This window comes from Saccopteryx bilineata, chromosome 2 (genome assembly GCF_036850765.1).
Source record: "Saccopteryx bilineata isolate mSacBil1 chromosome 2, mSacBil1_pri_phased_curated, whole genome shotgun sequence".
Taxonomy (NCBI): domain Eukaryota; kingdom Metazoa; phylum Chordata; class Mammalia; order Chiroptera; family Emballonuridae; genus Saccopteryx; species Saccopteryx bilineata.
The window spans coordinates 308,602,727-308,622,332 of NC_089491.1; the positions used below are offsets into that span (position 1 = coordinate 308,602,727).

Sequence of the window (19,606 nt, forward strand, 5' to 3'; positions counted from 1 at the left end):
TAGTCTAAGTTTTCTGATTTTTCTAGATTAAGTTGGAAGATTATATGTTTCTAGGAATTTATCCATTTCACCTAGATTTTCCAATTTTTTGGCATACCCATCTTCATAATATTTTCTTACAATCCCTTGTATTTCTGATGTGTCAGTTGTTACTTCTCCACTTTCACTTCTAATTTTATTTATTGAGTCTTCTCTCGTTTTTCTTGATGAGTCTTAAAGGTTCATCGATCTTGCTTACCTTTTCAAAAAACCAGCTCTTGCTTTCATTGATCTTCTGCATTGTTTTCTTAGCCTCTGTGTCATTTATTTCTGCTCTGATCTTTATTATTTTCTTCTTTTCTACTTCCTCTGGGCTTTATTTGTTGTTCTTTTTCTAGTTATTTTAGATGCAGGATTAAGTTTTTTATTTGAGCTTTTTCTTGCTTCTTAAGGTATGCCTGTAATGGTAGGAACTTCCCTCTCAGAAATGCTTTTGCTGTGTCCCATAAATTTTGAGTTGTTATACATTCATTTTCACTTTTTTCAAAGAAATTTTTTATTTCTTCTTTGATCTCATTGTTAACCCTTTCACTATTTAATAGCCTGCTATTTAGCCTCCAAGTGTTTGAATGTGTTTCAGTTAATCTTCTTAACTTTATTGAGGCTCATTTTGTGTCCTACCATGTTGTCTATGTTAGAAAATGTACCACGAGCACTTGAAAAGAATGTACATTCTGTTGCTTTGGGGTGAAAGGTTCTGAAGATATCTATTAAATCCAGTTGATCTAGTGTGTCATTTAAGGCTGCTGTTTCTTTGTTAATTTTTTGTCTGGAGGATCTATTTATTGATGTTAGTGGAATATTCAAATCCCCTACTACAATATTATAGTATTGCTGTTGATCTCACCCTTTATGTCCATCAAAATCGGCTTTATATATTTAGGTGCTCCTATATTAAGCACATAGATATTTACAATGGTTATATTCTCCTGTTGCATTGCTCCCTTTGTCATTATGTAGTGACCTTCTTTATCTCTTACTATAGCCTTTGTTTTAAAGTCGATTTTGTCAGATGTAAGTATTGCTACCCCAGCTTTTTTAAATTTCCATTTGCATGCAATACTTTTTTCCATCTCTTCAGTTTTAGTCTATGTGTATCTTTTGTTCTGAGGTGGGTCTTTTATAGACAGCATATGTATGGGTCCTGTTTTGTGGTCCATGCAGCTACCTTATGTCTTTTTATTGGAGCTATTTACCCATTTACATTTAAGGTTATTATTGATATATACTTGTTTATTGCCATTTTATTCTTTTTCTCATTTTTTTTTTTCATTTGCTCTTTTTAGACCAGGACCCTTAACATTTCTTGCAGTACTAGTTTGGTTGTAATGAATTCCTTGAGGGTTTTTTTTGGGGGGGAGCTTTTTATTTCTCCTTCAATTTTAAATGATAATCTTGCTGGATAAAGAAGTCTTAGTTGTGGGTTCTTGCTCTGTATCACTTTGAATATTTTTTGCCAGTCCCTTCTGGCCTCAAGTGTTTCTGTTGAGAAGTCAGCTGTCATTCTTATGTGGACACCTCTGTAAGTAATTAATTGCTTTTTTCTTGTAGCTTTTAGTATTCTTTTTTTTTATTTTACAGAGACAGAGAGTCAGAGAGAAGGATAGACAGGGACAGACAGGAACAGAGAGATGAGAAGCATGAAGCATCAATCATTAGTTTTTCATTGCGCATTGCAACACCTTAGTTGTTCAGTTGTTCACTGATTGCTTTCTCATATGTACCTTGACCACGGGCCTTCAGCAGACCAAGTAACCCCTTGCTCGAGCCAGCGACCTTGGGTCCAAGCTGGTGAGCTTTTTGCTCAAACCAGATGAGCTTGCACTCAAGCTGGTGACCTCAGGGTCTCGAACCTGGGTCCTCGGGATTCCAGTCTGATGCTCTATCCACTGTGCCACCACTGGTCAGGCTAGTATTCTTTTTTTGTCTCTTAACTTTGACACTTTAATTATGATATGTCTTGCTGTAGACCTCCTTGGGCTCCTTTTTAATGGAACTCTTTGTGCTTCTGGAAGTTGTGTGGCTTTTTCCTTCATCATTTTAGGGAAATTTTCAGCTATAATTTCTTCAAACAGGTTCTCTATTTCTTGTTTATTCTCTTCTCCTTCAGGAACCCCTATGATGCAGATGTTGTTTCTCTTCATGTTATCACAGAGCTCTCTTAGTGTTTCCTCAGACATTTTGAGCCTCTTTTCCATTGCTGCTCTGCTTCCATACTTTCATTTGTCTTGTCCTCTAAATCACTCATTCAATCTTCTGCTTCTTCCAGCCTGCTATTAATTCCTTCGAGAGCAGTCTTCATTTCTGATATTGTGTTTGTCATTTCTGACTGGTTCTTTTTTATGATTTCAGTGTTGGTTTTTTTTTGTTGTTGTTTTTTATGCTTGCTACCTCTTTATTTATGTGCTCGTTATGTCCATCCATTGTTGCTCTAAGATCCTTGAGAATCCTAGAAACCATTGTTTTAAACTCTACATCTGGTATTTTGGTTACTTCCATCCCATTCAGTTCTTTTTCTGGGGATTTCTTTTGTTGATTCATTTGGGTCTCATTTCTCTGTCTGCTCATTTTGTCTGTGTATTATGTAGTGCTGTCAGACTTTGAAATTTTTGTGTAGTCTTTATGAGGAAGATGGGCTTGGTGGTACTGTCCTCCAGGCCACCTGTTTTCCTTGTTCTAGGAATGCTTCTTGAAAGTATTATTTCCCCTTTTGTTGTATGTGAGTATTAGATGCAGTTGGCCTTTTTGTGGGTATGTTTATCCCTTCAGGCTTTCTGGCTCTAAGAGTCAACATTGATTATGTGTATTACACACTATGCAATGTCTGTCCTGTTGGGCATATTTATTCTCCACAGTGTCTGGTGCCTGCTAGACTCCACCTTTGGGTGTGCTGCTTGTGTAGGTAGCTGTATCTAGGGTTGGTGCTGTCTGCTACCCAGTTGTGTTGGGTCTAGATCTTCTGGATTGGCATCAGTCTTTTTTTGTAACCTGCTATGGCCTACCTGTATGCAGCTATCACTCTTTCACTGTTTGTGTCTGCATTTTCTGTGTCTGAGTACTGTGGGAGGGGCCAACCTTTGTATAAGGTCAGCTTCCTCCAGCTTAGAGATGACAACAGCTCTGTAAAAGCCCCACATTTTGTAAGATTTGTCTCCACTTTTCAGCTTTTCCTCCTCCTCTTGCAGCTGCTTGGTATTCCTACAGATTCTTCTGTAGTAAGACTGTAGGGTGGGTTCAGATTGGCCTCATCCAACCAACTCCTCTACAGGTTGCATGCTTGGTGGATTAGGGCAGCTGAGATTGTGAATACAACATGTGTGGGATCTCCTACTTCAGGAGGCTCTTGGTCAGGTGCTCAGTACAGGAAATATGGCCCCTACTCCAGAGCTTGATCCCTCAGCCACTGCTGGATACTCAAAATTTATTTCTCCCCAAGAAGGTGAGCAGTAGGTTCTGACCAATGTGGCCAACAGTCCCCTCTGCAGAAGTTCTTTCAGCTGTTGAGATCCTGGTCTCAGGGAGGGAGACTGAGAGAGTCCTCTCCTGGGGCTGACTGTGCCCCTCCTGAAGGTAGCTAAGCCCCTCAACCAGATCCAACAATAGAATCATAGGGACCCACAGTTTAAGTGTCCATGGTCCAAGCCTCTCTCCCTTCCCCCTGTGGAATCTAGCCTAGCAGGACAGAATATCCAGGGCCTAGGCGGTTGAACGTGAAGCTCCACCCTATCTAATGCACATGAGTTGCTGTGCCAGTGCTGATCACAGAGAGTGGAACTTACCTCAGCTGGGCTTGGTGTGAGGGGCTTTTCTTTAGGATACCATTCTAGCAAGGGTTGTGAAGTCCTGAACCAATGCTTTCTGCAGCTGGCCTCTGGATGTGCCAGCCTGGCCCTCCCAAGCAGGAACCCAGCACAGACCAGTGGGAGACACTGCCTGTAACTGGCCCTCAGGAACCTTCTTAGAGCTACAAGCAATTAAGAGTTTGTGGCTGCCTTTGCTGGGTCCAGGTGTACATGGAACTACCAGCTGGACATCTAGGTTGGCTTTTACCCACTCTGGCCCCGGGGGTAAGTCTGCTCAAATTGCCAAGTTTCCCTGAGTCTCACCTCCTGCAGTCTGTCTGCTAGATGCCTGTTAGACTCAGCCATTGAAAAAACCTGCTAGAGTCTAGAGCAGTGTTTCCCAACCTTTTTTGTGCCATGCCCCACCTTAACCTTTCTAAAACTTTTATGTCCCCCCCTATGTAACATACATAATTTTTAACATTAAAAAATTGATTTGTTCACTTAATAAACATAAATGATAGGTTCTAGGAAGAAATCACTATGAAATTGTTAACAAAACACAGTAAGTAAAATTTCAAAACATATAATGAAAAACAGAAATTTAAATTCCAAATAATTTTAATACAGATTTTTCTATATTAATTTATTATTTTAATTTAGTGTGATCCTTGCGCTTGCTGCTTGCTGCACAGAGATTTTATATTAGGTTCCAATTTGGTTAGCTTTAGTCTCAAGTCTCCATGTTGTGTTATATCCAGCCGATTTCTTTTTTTTACCAGTAAATCATTTACAGCACTAAATCCACATTCAGCTAAAAATGAAGATGGAAATGGTAGCAATAGTTTTCTTGCACATTTGGTTGAATTTGGGTATTTGATTTCTGTTTCCTCACAAAGCCATGCCATCGGCTCCTTTGATATTAAATAAAGCTTTAACTGACTCATCATTTTGCAATTCTGCGAGTTCTTCTTGATACTGCATATTTGATATATCAAACAAATCCACTAACATTGGCTGCATCATCCATGTTGGGAAATCAATTTGTTTTAAATCAGAAAATCTTTCTTTTAAATCAGCCGATAGAATATTCAAATGATTGACAATAACAAGTAAAGCAGTATCAGTTACTTCACATTTTTGGAGCCAATGAAACTGTTTAAAGTTTTTGTTGTTAATATGTTTCTGACATAACTCAATATTGGTAATGAAACCAAATATCTTTGCTTTTGCATCGACAAGAGTTTTATTTGTTCCTTGAAGTTGCTTATTTAATATATTTAGTTTTTCAAAGATATCGGCTAAATAACTCACAAATGCTTTACCATGTATTGTTAACAGATACTTCATTTCAGGTTTGTCACTTAAAAAATCACTAAGAGTATCAAACAGTTCCATAAATCTTTTCAAACAGTTTCCTTTAGATAGCCATCTTACTTCAGTATGAAGTAAAAGTCTCACATGGTCTTCATTTTGTTTTTCACAAAATAGCTTGAAAAGACGCTCACATTTGGCACTAGCTTTAATAGCATTAACACACTTTATTACTGTATGTAATACTTCATTCAGAACAGGCGAGATGTTTTTAGCTACCAAGTTTTCCCTATGAATAACACAATGCACAAGAACCATTTCTGGATTCGCATCTTTCATCAATTTTAAGCAGCCATTTTTCTTGCCCATCATATTGGGAGCACCATCTGCAGCACAAGATGTTATATTTTTCATTGGTATATCATTGACATCTAAGTAGTTTTTTAGCTTATTATATATATCTTTGGAGGTAGTGGTGCTTTCTAATCTTTTACAGAACAACATTTCTTCAGCAAAATGTCCTTTATCAATATATTTTACATAAGTTATCAATACTGCCTCACTGTCTCTCAAAGTTGATTCATCCATTTGCAAGGAGAATTTTCTTGTTTTCAGCTTTTCAATAAGTTGTTTTTCAATATCCTCACTCATTTCGTCTATTCTTCTGCTAACAGTATTGTTACTGAGTGGCATAGCTTTTACATCTTTGTCACCTTTTTCAAGAATTGTTTTAAGAAATGCTGATATTGACGGTTTTATTAAATTCTCTCCTATAGTGTGATTTTCTCCAGTTTTAGCGATGAATCAAGAAATTTGATAACTAGCCTCAAGAACACGATTATAAGTTGAAGTATGAGCAGTAAATAGAGACTTTAATGTTGTTCTTTTTTCAAAATTTTTCTTTAAAGTTTTAAAGTAACTCAAATCTGAATTAATATGAGCACTATGTTTCGCCTTCAAATGCGCCTCAAGATGACCTCGTTTCATTGATTTGTTGGTCAAGCTTTGCTGGCATAAAAGACAAAAAGGAATCCGCTCATCGTGAACAGCGGGTATGAACCCAAATTTTAAATATTCCTCCGAATAGTGATGAGTTTTTTTCTTGCTTGCACCACTCATTTTACTATGGGCTATAAGAAATAAAAATAAGATCAATTAAAAACATATTAAAATATGTGTTAAAATATATTCAATGTGACATAGAGTAAACATATACTAAAAAAAAGTTCATATTTATTTAAATGTATATAACACATTTACTACACTACCACCGCAAATAAAAAGGTATCTATATTTTTTCCACTTGACAAAATTTTCTAGAAAGTTATGCTTCTAAAATTAAAATTGTCATGCATGCACTATTATAGCCCCAATAATATTTATAAAATATTATTGCTTTCTAGCCCCGATGCAAGAATTACTTAATAAAGAGTTTAATATTGATAAAAATAAATCAAATACTTACCAATTATATCTATACAATATATATGTATATTTATTAAATCAACGAGCTTTTACAATAGTTTTGACTGACACTTATTTCAAATTAACAACAACTGAATGATGTGAAACACTACAGAAGTTTGGATGGGCCAATTAGGTGAGAATAACTGCGTTGTTTAGCGAGTTTTTAAAACGTCCGGGGTTCCCCGCGGCAGACGGCACGCTTCGCGGTGAACCCTGGACAAAGTTTACTTGACGATGCCAATCACCCAGTTGATATTTTGGTCTCATCAAACGAAATTATACTTAATAATTATTTACCGCAATTATTTAAGAATTGCACTTTTTGTTAAATTTGGCACTGATATCTAGCATTGCATTTAAATGGCCCGGGGCGAAAGAGTTAAAGTCTTGTCGAGTCCATTTTCAAATTGCCCCCCTTAACTATCGAATTGCCCCCCTGTGGGGTGTGGGCCCCACGTTGGGAAACACCGGTCTAGAGCCTGTGGCAATTCAGCAATTAGGAAGGGTGGTGGGTGTGGCTCTGCCCCTTGGCCCCAGGTGTCAGTCTGTCCATACTTTTTTCACAGACCTTAGTAGGGTGTGGCCCTAGGAGCCCGGTGTATGTGGACTCTGAGACCCAGAGGTGTGGTCTTCCCCCTCTCCAGATAGTTTCAGCTGAGTCTCTTGTGAGGTGGAAGCACTAGTCATAGACTCAGGAGAATGTGGGAGGGAGGTCTGGTCTCAATACCAGAAAACTGAATCATTGACATCCCCCTGCTTCCTGGCCTCTCAGAACAACCTGTTACCATCCCTAAGGTAGGAGAGACTACCAAGGGCTGAGCAGCTGCTTTTCTTCAGGCTGATGCCACTCAGAGAGGATTGCTCCACCCCAAAAAGATGACGACTGCAGTACTGGAGAATGATTCAGCACAGGGTTTCTGGTGGCCATCCCACTAGTGTCTCTCCCTGGGCCTCCAACTTTACACTCTCCTCCTGCAATTCCAATCCTCTTAGCTCTCCCCTGCCATAGCCCTGGGTAAGTGGCTGAGAATGTGATTTTCTGCGCGGGCCCTTTAAAATGGAGGCTGTGTCCAAGAGGTTTGTCTCTTACTCACAGACTGAAACCCAGCTCTTCTCACAACTAAATGCTGTCTGGGTGCCTCTTCTAGGCTCTGGGGCTCTAGGCTGCAGCTCCAGGCCTGGAGCTGAGGGAGAGCTGAGGTCCTGGTGTCAGCCTGTTTCATGGAGGAGAACATAACATCAGATCTCAACGTGATAGGACTCCTGGGTGCACTCTCCAGGAAGGGTATGGAAACGCTACTCATGGGGCTTGAGGATATCCCAAGGGGGTAGGTGATGTGACAGCAAGAGGGGGTCATGTAGCCAGGCACCCAAATGCCTGTGTCTATTATTCAGTTTGGCATGTAATTTGATTAGAGCTTTAATTCCCTTAATTGCCACTCAGTGCCTAGTTTCCCCTTTATCCAACAAACATTGGACCTCTTGTTTCTGTACTTTCCTGGTTGTCTATTGACCCTGAGAAGGCTACAGTGGATGTAGTGAATGTCAGTCCTGAGTCCTTGCTGTCTGTACTTTGCATTTATTGACGGCCCCAAGTAAGCAGGTACAGGAAGCTCAGGGGTCAGAGCAACCTATACAAGTGGTCCATCTTTCTCAGAGAACCCTGGAGTTTGTAGGCCTGGGCCCAGGCCTGGTCCTGCCTCTGTTCTCAGCTGGGTGGCCTCAGATAAATCTATTCACTTCTCCAGAAATTGCTTTTCTCTTCTATCCAATGAGGGAGGTTGGGCAAGAAATATAACCCAAAAAGTCACTCACCTGCCTCCCACAACTTTGGTGCCTACTGCTCATTTAGGTTTTTTTATGAGAGAGAAAATTTCCCAGACATGTAATCCTTCCGTTTTTTCATTCAGGCTCAGAGCCCACTCTAAAGGTCACTTCCTGTCTTGGTGAAAGGGTTGCTACTCTCACACTGCTGAGGACTCTGGGCACCTTGTCACTGGAGGTTTCGTCTGATCCTTAGAGGCTGTTAAGAAGAGAAGACTAAAGGAGTGTAGGTATATTCTGGCCATAGCTCTAAGCCCTGAGGAGTAGAATCCCAGACCCCTCCTCTTCCCCAGGACAAATGTCCCCCTTTCAGATACTGAAGTTCTGTGCATGTTTCCCACTTGCCTTCCCTTTTATTTATTTTTTTTATTTTAGTGAGAAGAGGGGAGGCAGAGAGACAGATTCCTGTGTGCTCCCTGACTGGGATCCATCCAGTAAGCCCACTAGGGGACAATGCTCTGCCTCTCCAGGGCGTTGCTCCATTGGAACCCGAGCCATTTTTTAGCACCTGAGCTGGAGGCCATGGAGCCATCCTCAGTGCCTTGGGCCAACTCACTGCAATCCAGCTATGGCTGCACTAGGGGAGGAGAAGAGAACAAAAGAAAGAGAGAGAGAAGCAAGAGGGGGAGAGGTGGAGAAGCAGATGGGTACTTCTCCTGTGTGCCCTGGCTGGAATTGAATCCAGGACATCCACATGCCGAACTGATGCTCTATTACTGAGCCAACTGGCCAAGGCCTTGCCTTTTTCTATCTCTTGACCTCAAACCAGTGACTTTCCCTGACTTTTTCCTAATTTTGTCTCAGTCATTGAATACAGAGTGAGATTCCAGTCCTGTGTGGTTCTTGCAAGTTCCATGTGGGTACTGTCAGGGATCTTCAGAGAAAGCTTGCCATGGCTTTCACCAGGGCTCAGAGACTGGATTTGGAAATCAGGTTGAATGAGAGATGAGTAGAGGAGAGGTCACCAGGCTGCAGGGGAGGTAACAGTGCCTCAGTCTGGGAGGCACCTCCTCTGTGGGTGCACTGGGGATACCCCACATATACCTATGATTTCTATAAGATCAAACTCAGGACTTCTATCCTACAGAACTGGCAACATTGGTCAGGCAGCCTAGGTGGGCCTATGTACTCCTCTGGGACATGGAGACCTCTGCTGTAGTCCTGGCTCTGCCCCTTCCCAGCTGTAGGACCTTGGGGAAGGGACTTGACCCTTCTAGATTTCCTTTTGTGAAGTTGAGATATGACCTCTGTTGTGAGTTCAAAGTGAGACGTTGCTCCAAACCACATACTCACCTAGATGGCCAGTTACAAAGAATAACAGATGATAAATGGAAAGTGTCCAGCACAGGATCTAAGATATGACAGCTGCTCAACACATGTTCTAACACTACTTAGTCCATACTCCCCTCAGTTTCCTCCACATTACCTCACACTTATTTCTCCTAAATTTCCTTTATCAGTGAATGGTACTCCATTGTTGCTCAGCCCAGAAACTGGAGTCATTCTCTTCTTCTACCTTAAATCCCCCCAGTTCCAAGGCCCTAGCTCTATTTCTCAAGTCAACCCTTCTGCAGCATCAGCACAACCATTACCTCAACCCTGGCCCTCCGTATTTCTCCTCTGCATCAGCGTAAAACCTTCTAATGGAGCTCCTGTCTCCATTCTCTCCCAGGCTGCAATCTGCCTTCCACACCAGTTTTCTAAAGTGCAAAGTCAGCACATTACACCTACTTCAGCAGCTCCCCACCACCTCCGTGATAATATTCAAGCATTCTAGTCCTATCCAAAGGTCACCACGTCAGAACTCTCGGTTTCCCACATGCCCTAGGCTCTCTTACACCTTAATTTTTGCACATGGTGTCCCTCTGTCTAATACATTTCTCTTCTCTATTTATGACTAACTTATTTGTTAAGGTACAGTTCCAGTGTCAACTCCTTCAGAGAGGAGCTACAACTCCAAGTTGGTAAGCTGGAAACAGAGTGAGGTACTCAAGGTACAACAGATCCTCAAATAATGTCATTTCTGTCAATATTGTTTTATGAGATTTATAGAAACTTAATTCTTTTTTATATAAATTAATCTACAGAAAAACTAGATTTTTTATACATTGTTTTATTTAAAGTTACAGAACCTATCAATAATGTTAATTGAGGACTTATTCTGCAAGGGTGAGGGGAAACATGGACACCAATTGTGTACTTATAGAACTTAGAGTCTGTGTTAGTCAAAGAATTATGTCATGATGAGAAGGAACACAATTCTATGAGTGCTCCTAATAGGTATTTATTAGTCAGGGTTCTTCAGAGGAAAAGAACCAGTAGGATAGATAGTTAGTTAGTTAGATAGATGATAGATAGATATAGATATTTGATATTGTGATTTATAGTAAGAAATGTATATTTTGTCTTTGTCCTCTTTCTAGTACAAAGCTCCTAAAATCCTGGGACTTTCTTAAGTAGTGAGAGGATCAAGTTGTCTTGTTAGGTTAATGAGTTGACTCAGGAAGCTCCTTGTTCACCTAAAGTGAGTGTGTGTGTGTGTGTGTGTGTGTGTGTGTGTGTGTGTGAGTTTCAGAGGAAGCAAACATGTGATTAGAGGGTTGGAACCTTCCATTCACCCCCCTGACCTCCAGGGTGGGGAGAGAAGCTGAAAATTGAGTTCAATGGCCAATGATTTAATCCCTCATGCCTATGTAATGAAGCTTCCCTAAAAGCCCCAAAGGATGGGGCTCAGAGAGCTTTCAGGTTGGTGAGAACATGGAGAGTTGGGGAATGTTGTCCTTGGAGAAGTCATGGAAGCTCTTCACCCTTTTCCCATGCCTTGCCTATGTATCTATTCCATCCAGCAGGACATAACTCTTCCTGAGTTATATCCTTCTATAATATACTGATGATTTAGTAAGTAAAATACTTTTCTGTGTTCTGTGAACGACTCTAATAAATTAATCAAGATCAAGTAGGGAGTTGTGGGAATCTTTGATCCATATTTGGTTGGTGAGAAGCACAAGTGATAACCTGGAGTTGACAACTGGTAGTTGAAGTGGGGGGTACAATCTTGTAGAATTGAGCCCTTAACTCATGGAATCTGATGCTATCTTTGGGTAAGTAGTGTCAAAATTAAGTTAATTGCTTGATGGTATGGAAAAAAGCCACATTGGAATTATTATCATAATCTTAATGTAGATGATGTAGATGTAGATGTAGATGCAGACAGAGATTCTTTATAAAGAATTGGCTCACATAATTATGGAGGCTGGCAAGTTCAAATCCACATGGTAGGCTGGAAGACTACAATAGAGATTCAGGAGAGCTGATGTTACAGTTCCAGTCTCAAGACTAACAGGTGTAGATCCAGAGCCAAGATATGGATGAAGTCTGAAGATAGTCTCCTGGAGAATTCCCTCTTGCTTGGGGAGGCCATTCTTTTTGTTCTTCTCAGGCCTTCATATGATTGTATGTTTCACAACATTAAGGAGGGCAACCTGCTTTTCCCAAAGTTCACTGATTTAAATGTTAATCTCATCCAACAACACCCTTCATGTTGACTCATTGCTGTAACCCAGGGGTCCCCAAACTTTCTACACAGGGGGCCAGTTCACTGTCCTTCAGACCGTTGGAGGGCTGGACTATAAAAAAACTATGAACAAATCCCTGTGAACACTGCACATATCTTATTTTAAAGTAAAAAAACAAAATGGGAATAAATACAATATTTAGAATAAAGAACAAGTAAATTTAAATCAACAAACTGACCAGTATTTCAATGGGAACTATGGGCCTGCTTTTGGCTAATGAGATGGTCAATGTGCTCTTCTCATTGACCACCAATGAAAGAAGTGCCCCTTCCAGAAGTGCGGTGGGGGCCGGATAAATGGCCTCAGAGGGCTGCATGCGGCCCACGGGCTGTAGTTTGGGGACCTCTGCTGTAACCCATTCAAGAGGTCAAGAAATCTTTCTGCCTAAAGGAAAAATCAGTAATACTGATGTCATCTTTATTTTAAGATTTGGATATTTTGGTCATAATGGATTTTTTGGCATTTTTATTTTAAAAAATATTGCATTAAATTATTATTTATCTTGCTTACTGAGTTTTTTGGCATCCGCTTAAATTTGTACCCAAATAGATGCCTTACTCCTTTCACTCTAGACCGAGAGAGACCCAGAACCAAGGATATATACAGTTAGTGTTACTGAAAGGGAGCCATGCAACTCTCCCTTTTAATTTTCTGGAAGTTCTCCAGGAAGACTGGAGAACCATTGGGAATGTGGGCCTGTCTGCAACAGCACTGTTTCTTCATGGAAGTGGATGACTCCGCATTCAAAGCCAGGCCAAAATGAATATAGTGTAAGCCCTACCTTGTGTCTGTCACACAGACCTGATGAAGACACAAACTATGATATGAACATGCAATCAAAAGCTATAGTAAAAACAAAGTGATATTGGCCTTGGCCGGTTGGCTCAGTGGTGGAGCGTCGGCCTGGTGTGCAGGAGTCCTGGGTTCGATTCCCAGCCAGGGCACACAGGAGAAGCGCCCATCTGCTTCTCCACCCCTCCCCCTCTCCTTCCTCTCTGTCTCTCTCTTTACCTCCTGCAGCCGAAGCTCCATTGGAGCAAAGTTGGCCTGGGTGCTGAGGATGGCTCTCTGGCCTCTGCCTCAGGTGCTAGAATGGCCCTGGTTGCAACAGAGCAATGCCTCAGATGGGCAGAGCCTCGCCCCCTGGTGGGCATGCCGGGTGGATCCCAGTCGGGCGCATGCGGGAGTGTGTCTGACTGCCTCCCCGTTTCCAACTTCAGAAAAAAAAAAAAGAATAGGGTGCAGGTGAGCTTCAGAGAATAGGTATTTATGGATCACAGATTTTTAAAGTGGCTTTCTAATCAATAAAAAATACAAGCCTTTTGTAGTTAAAATGTGTTTTATTGCAGCCATTGAAAGACTTTTATTCATTTGGACCCTAAAGGACTAATTCATAATAAATCACTAAGAGTATTATATTATGGAAATGCAAGGTTCTGAAAGAATCTCTAGAGTCAGAAGATATGGGGATAGTAATAAATCAAGTGCATTTTTCTTCTGCTCAAGTTTTAAATATTAAAAATATTACTAATATTTTATGTTGGGAGAGGTTGAAACAATGAGGACACTCATGAATTACTGAGGACCTTATACACAGTGGGAAAACCGTAGTGTTCCTTCTCCACTACTTGGAAGTATTTTTTACAAGCACTTTATCCTTAGGAGAAATGGAAAAATGCCCGAAGACCCCAACATAAGAATGTTCCCATCATCTAGCTTATTACAACCAGCATTTTATTTTAAGGGAAATAACCCAAATAGTCAACCATTGAAAAATTAAATAAATAGTGGTACATTTATGTAATAAAAGGCTAGTGCTTAGGTATAATAAACATTGTCAGAAAAAATGTTCATCTGCTATTAAGTGAAAAAAGTACGTTTCCAAAGATGTAAAATATAATGCTATGTTTCACTAGGATAAATGTATTTGAATATGCAGATAAAATCTGAATGATACATACAAAATTGTGAATCGTGGTCAATTTAGTCTGATAGGACAGCAATATTCTTTTCTCTCCCTCTGTATTTTTAATTATCTGTATTGTCTAATTTTTCTGCAATGACAATCTATTATTTGAAATTTAAAGAAAAAAAACAAAGTGATATTGTGAATGATAACTATTATGCTCTATTTTTATTTTTAAGCTAATATTATTTTCCTAGCAGGTTTTTTAACCTTTTGGATTATTTAATTAAATTATTCTGGGTTCCTTGAACACAAGCATCATTTTACAAACGTTCCCTAGACAATAGGGAAAAATTTGCCTAGAATTAAAAAAAAACAACCCCACTTATTAATGATCCACAAAGAGAATAAACCACATCATCAGTTGGAATGAAATGAGAACTGATTGGAATCATCTTAATCAGATATCTTAAGTGAATTGATTAACCTGGTCTAAACTCTTCCAGGCTGAGAGAGTTACCAATAATGTTGGGTGCCCAGCCTGAGTGGTCCTGCTGCCACTGGCTTCTACTTCCAGTGAAGGGGAAGCTTTGTATTATCATCATTTATGAATTAAATGCTTTTCATGCACAATGTACTGAATATAAAAACAGCATCTGACTCTGAGTTACTTACAATGTCTTTTCTTAGATAGGCAAGGCAGGTGGTAAGATAGATGGGTCACATTAAGGTGCCATGGGGTTAGTGTTTCAAGTTTGTACACATCATGCTAATAATTTCTAGCTGGACTCTGAAGCTGATGAGTTTTCTGCTTCGACTGTTCCAATATCCACATCCTCTCCCATCATGACATGCCTTCCAGATTGCTTTCTGTTCTTAAGCTTTCTTCTCTGTAATGGGAGTCTGTTAACTTCAGTTACACATCAACCCTGATTCCTGAAGCCTCAGCCCTTCTCATCCAGCTAGCCATGACTGAAAAGGGTGTACAATTGTTCTCTTCTATTCTCTTTTTTAATATCATATTGTTTGGTGCTAAATAGCTGCCAGACCTGGGCCTAAGTGCTAATTCCTGTGACTCAATGATATCACATGGATTGAACTCTCCCCTTTTATCTTCCTCCTCTTCCCAACCCCCTCCCCCCTTTATAATTTATTTATTTATTTATTTATCTCTTTTTCCAAGTGAGAGAAGGGGAGATAGAGATACAGACTCCCACATGCACCCCAATTAGAATCCACCAGGCAATTCCTGTCTAGAGCCAATGCTCTCCTCATCTGGGGCCATGCTCGCAACCCAGCAATTTTTAGCACCTGAGGTGGAGGCTCCACAGAGCCATCCTCAGTGCCTGGGGCTAATATGCTGGAATCAGTCAAGCCATGGCTTCAGGAGGAGAAGAGAGAGAGAGAGAGAGAGAGAGAGAGAGAGAGAGAGAGAGAGAGAGAGAAGAAGAAGAAGAAGAAGAAGAAGAAGAAGAAGAAGAAGAAGAAGAAGAAGATGATGGAGGAGAAGAAGATGATGGAGGAGAAGGAGGAGGAGGAGGAGGAGGAGGAGGAGGAGGAGTGGAGAAGCAGATGGTTGCTTCTCCTGTGTGCCCTGACTGGGAATCAAACCTGGGCCATCCACATACTAAACTGGTGCTCTACCACTGAGCTAATGGGCCAGGGACCTCCTCCCTCTTTTAATGTTGAGGGCCACCTTAATAGTAACTTTTTGCAGTTTTTGGATTCTTAGTGTAGTCCCTTCATTAAGTAACCACACATTTATCTCATATTTGTTCTCTCCTAAATTCACAATAAATTAAGAATTGAACTAGTTATATCAATAAAGACCTTATTTTCAAATAAGGACACATTCTGAGATTCTGGGTTGACATGAATTTTGGGGACACTATTCAACCCATATACCCTTCCACCACAGTATGTATATCATCAACATATTTCATCTCAGCCTAACAATATACTGTTCTTTATGTACTTTATGTAGACAAATGGCTGATATAAATATTTTTGAAAAACTAAACATCATGATCGATAATTTTATAAAATTTTATATCTGATTAAAATTCATCGGCCATGAATCTGACTAAATGTCTACACATTTGATTAAATATGGTGAAAGGCAATCAGTGGTATAAATCTAGGAAACACATGGCATAAATCCAGGGCAGTCTTCATCCGTATTTTGAACCTAAGGATCAATGGTACAGATTAGTTAATAATTGATTTTTATTTTATCTTTGCTTGAACATATATTTGAGATACATATTTTATACTATAACTGTGTTTATAAACTTGTTTTTCCTTTAAGTATATTATTGAGTAGTGGGGTTAAAAGGAACTAAGATAAAGTTAAAGATATTTACATTTGAAAAATAAAATTTTATAACAAAAATATTTTTTATGTTATATTTGATTACTTAAAAACTCACTATTTATAAATATAAAATTAATATATACTCATTGCAGAAGCCTTGGGAAAACATATGAACACAAAGAGAAAAGAAAATGCTTTTATAATTCTAGTAATCAGAATTCACCATTGTTGCCTGACTTGTGCTGGTGCAGTGGAGAAACCCAGAATGCTGAGTTTGTTGGTTCAAAACCCTGGGCTGGCCTGGTCAAGGCACATACAACAAGCAACAAGCAAGCAGTGAACAACTAAAGTGAAGCAACTGTGACTTGATACTTCTTGCTCCCCATCCTCTTACCTCTCTAAAATCAATAAATAAAATCTTTTTTAAAAAAAGTTCACCATTGTTAATATTTTGGAGTATGCTTTTTCAGCCTTTTGTTATAAACACATGTACATGTAGATATAAAGTGTCAAGAAGAAGAGTTATATACCTTGTAGCATGTTCATATCATGTGATATGATTTATATACATAGACTCACAAGATGGCAGCTACCTCTGCATTTAAGAGCATGATAGAATTCATCTCAAGGAAGATTTATTTTAATTTAGAAACACTTCTAGTGGTCTTCATTAGAAATGTGAATAAAATGTGAATGGTAGACATGGTTCACTCCTACTGTCTTTCAGGGTTTGAAAAAAAGAGGTGAAACTAAAAGAGTAATAAATTACTCCCCAAAAGAATAGGAAGAAACTTTGAACTGGCAGCTCTAGAGACTGGGTTGGGGCAGTGATGGGTGCCCTGGAGAAAGAGAGAAGAGATGTGAAAAAGGGGAACGAGGAAGAAGCTCTGGAAGCACAGAAAGGATAGAGTGGATGGAGGAACACAATCAATGAGGAATTTCTCTGTGGCAGGGATGTTTGATATTAAATATGAAGTGGTTGCTTGACCAGATGGTGATACAGTGGATAGAGGACTGAACTGGGATGCGGTGGACCCAGGTTTGAAACCCTGAGGTCACCAGCTTGAGTGCGGGTTCATCTGGCTTGAGCATGGGTTCACCAGTTTGAGCATGGGGTTGTTGGCTTGACCCCAAGGTCACTAGCTTGAGCCCAAAAACTGCTGGTTTGAGCCCAAAGGCTGTTGGCTTTAACCCAAGGTCACTGACTTGAGCAAGGGATCACTCGCTCTGCTGTAGCCCCCCAGTCAAGGAACATATGCAAAAGCAGTCAATGAACAACTAATGTGCTGCAACAAATAATTGATTCTTCTCATCTTTCTCCCTTCCTGTCTGTCCCTATTTGTCTCTCTCTCTGTCACACACACAAAAAATAATAAAATAAATAAATAAATATGAAGTGGTTGCCTGCCCTGTGCAGGAAATTTTCATTGAATTCCATGACTCAACCTGTCAATGAAAGTGTCCTATTCACAAACTCCCTAGGGTTTGTGTTGCTTTGGTTGGAATGAAGCATGGAACAAAGTGGAGTGGTGAGAGAGCTGGGAACAGAGGCTAAGAACAGATATGAAGAATCAGAATGTACAATGTAAAATTCTGTAGTTAGCTTTTATCATTTAGCAAAAAATTTCGATATCATGTCCTTATATTATTAGATACTCCTGCACATCACCGTGGTACTCAACCTTATTTAAATATTAGAATTTTTAGTGGAACAGTTGAAGGGATGACAAGACTCAAGACAATCTTAAGTAAATCAGCAATAATTATGGTACAGTTGTGAATGCAGTGAAATAGCACATATAGTTTTCTATTCCCAGGGACTAAGTAGAGATCTTACTCCTAGGTTATACATATGATGCTGTAATAAGAATTCTTGTTCCCACAGCATTGCTTACAGGTTGAATTATTTCCTTTAAAAGCCAGAAGTGGGACTACAAGCATAATAGGAGCATTACAGAACATTTAACTGGCATTATTAACTGTCTTTCTCAGAAGTGGTATCAATGTTACTTCAAACAGCCAAATATGTTTTCTAAAACTGAGTACATTGTTATTTCATTTTTAAATAGTTTATAGTTTAAAAATAGCATGCAACCATTTTTATTTTTTCATCACTACTTGTGATGTTGAACACTTTTCTGCCCATCTGTTTTTTTTTCTTTTATGAATTGTCTGTTTCTATCTTTTGCCCATTTTTCCTATCACAGTGCTCATTTTTTTTCTTACTGAATTTTGGAATCTCATAATATAAGATTTTTAACTCTTTGTTGGTTGATATATTGCAGGCATCTTTTTTTAATTGGTCACTTGCCTTTAATTTTAATTATGGTGCTTTGGAACTAAAATGTTTTACATTTTCATGCAGTAAAAATTATCTATTTTTTGCTTTGTGGATTCTATATTTGGTACTATAGTTTAAAAGACTTTTCTAAGCCACATATCTTCTTTTTGTCTGGTTCTTTTATAATTTTATTGTTTACACTCAACTCTTTATTCATTTCGAATTTATCTTGATATACTGAATGAAGTAAAGCTCAACTGCCTGGGAGAACACAATAGCCCCACCCTCCTGACACACTGTTTCCCTATAGACTAGCCAATTAGCTCAGCACACTTTATTGAATAGTTCATCTTGCTCCACTGGTTTTAAGTGCCACCTCTACATGATATTAGATTATACCAAGTACTCATATGGGAGGATCCAAGATGGCCACAGAGTAAGTGGAAGTTACACTCACCTCCTCCCAGGAGCAAACTGAAATTGCAACTAAAATATAGAACAATCAGCCTAAATAATCAACTGAAGACTAACTGAACAGAAGTTTTATAATCAAGAGTTTACAGAAGTCACATTGAGACTGGTAGGAAGAACAGAGACTCAAAAAGTGCTGGCTCCACACCCATGTGTGACTGAGAATCTAGAGGGATATCTTGGCTGAAAAGGTCCCCCCTGAGGAGGCTTCCAAGTCTAGAGCATCAGAGCCCAGAAGAGGATCCCTCATAACATCTGGATGCAAAAATCAGAGAGGATTCTTTCAGGTAGAAACGAGAGTCTTCTAGAAACCCAGGCATCCTATTAAAGGGTTAGCACACAAAATATAGTTCATAGCCACTAACCCTGGACTCCAGTGGAGGGAGGGTGGATCAAAGTGGTCTAGAGTTATGTGAGGAGAGACTGGGCTGTGTGGATCTGGGGAGAGAGTTGAAGGGACAACCTCCAGGGTCCTCATGGAGAGTCTCCCACACTGTCCACAGACATCATCTTTCTTGGGTTGACCACTCCCAATCATATTGCTTCAGCCTGGGAGAACAAAATAACCCCACCCTCCTGACTCACTGTTGACTTGTCTTGCCAAACTCATGCCCAGTGGAGAAATCAGCTGCT

The 19,606-nt window shown here is 39.7% G+C and overlaps 1 protein-coding gene across 1 annotated transcript in view; it reads left to right on the forward strand.

Moving 5' to 3' along the window:
• PIGM (phosphatidylinositol glycan anchor biosynthesis class M) overlaps nt 1-16,601 on the forward strand; it is a 47,171-nt gene extending 30,570 nt beyond the window's left edge. The window contains exon 2 of the mRNA XM_066261686.1: nt 16,374-16,601. Coding sequence (XP_066117783.1) covers nt 16,374-16,394 — 21 coding nt within the window. The 3' untranslated portion in view covers nt 16,395-16,601. The remainder of the gene's footprint in view (nt 1-16,373) is intronic.
• The last annotated feature ends 3,005 nt before the right edge of the window (nt 16,602-19,606 follow it).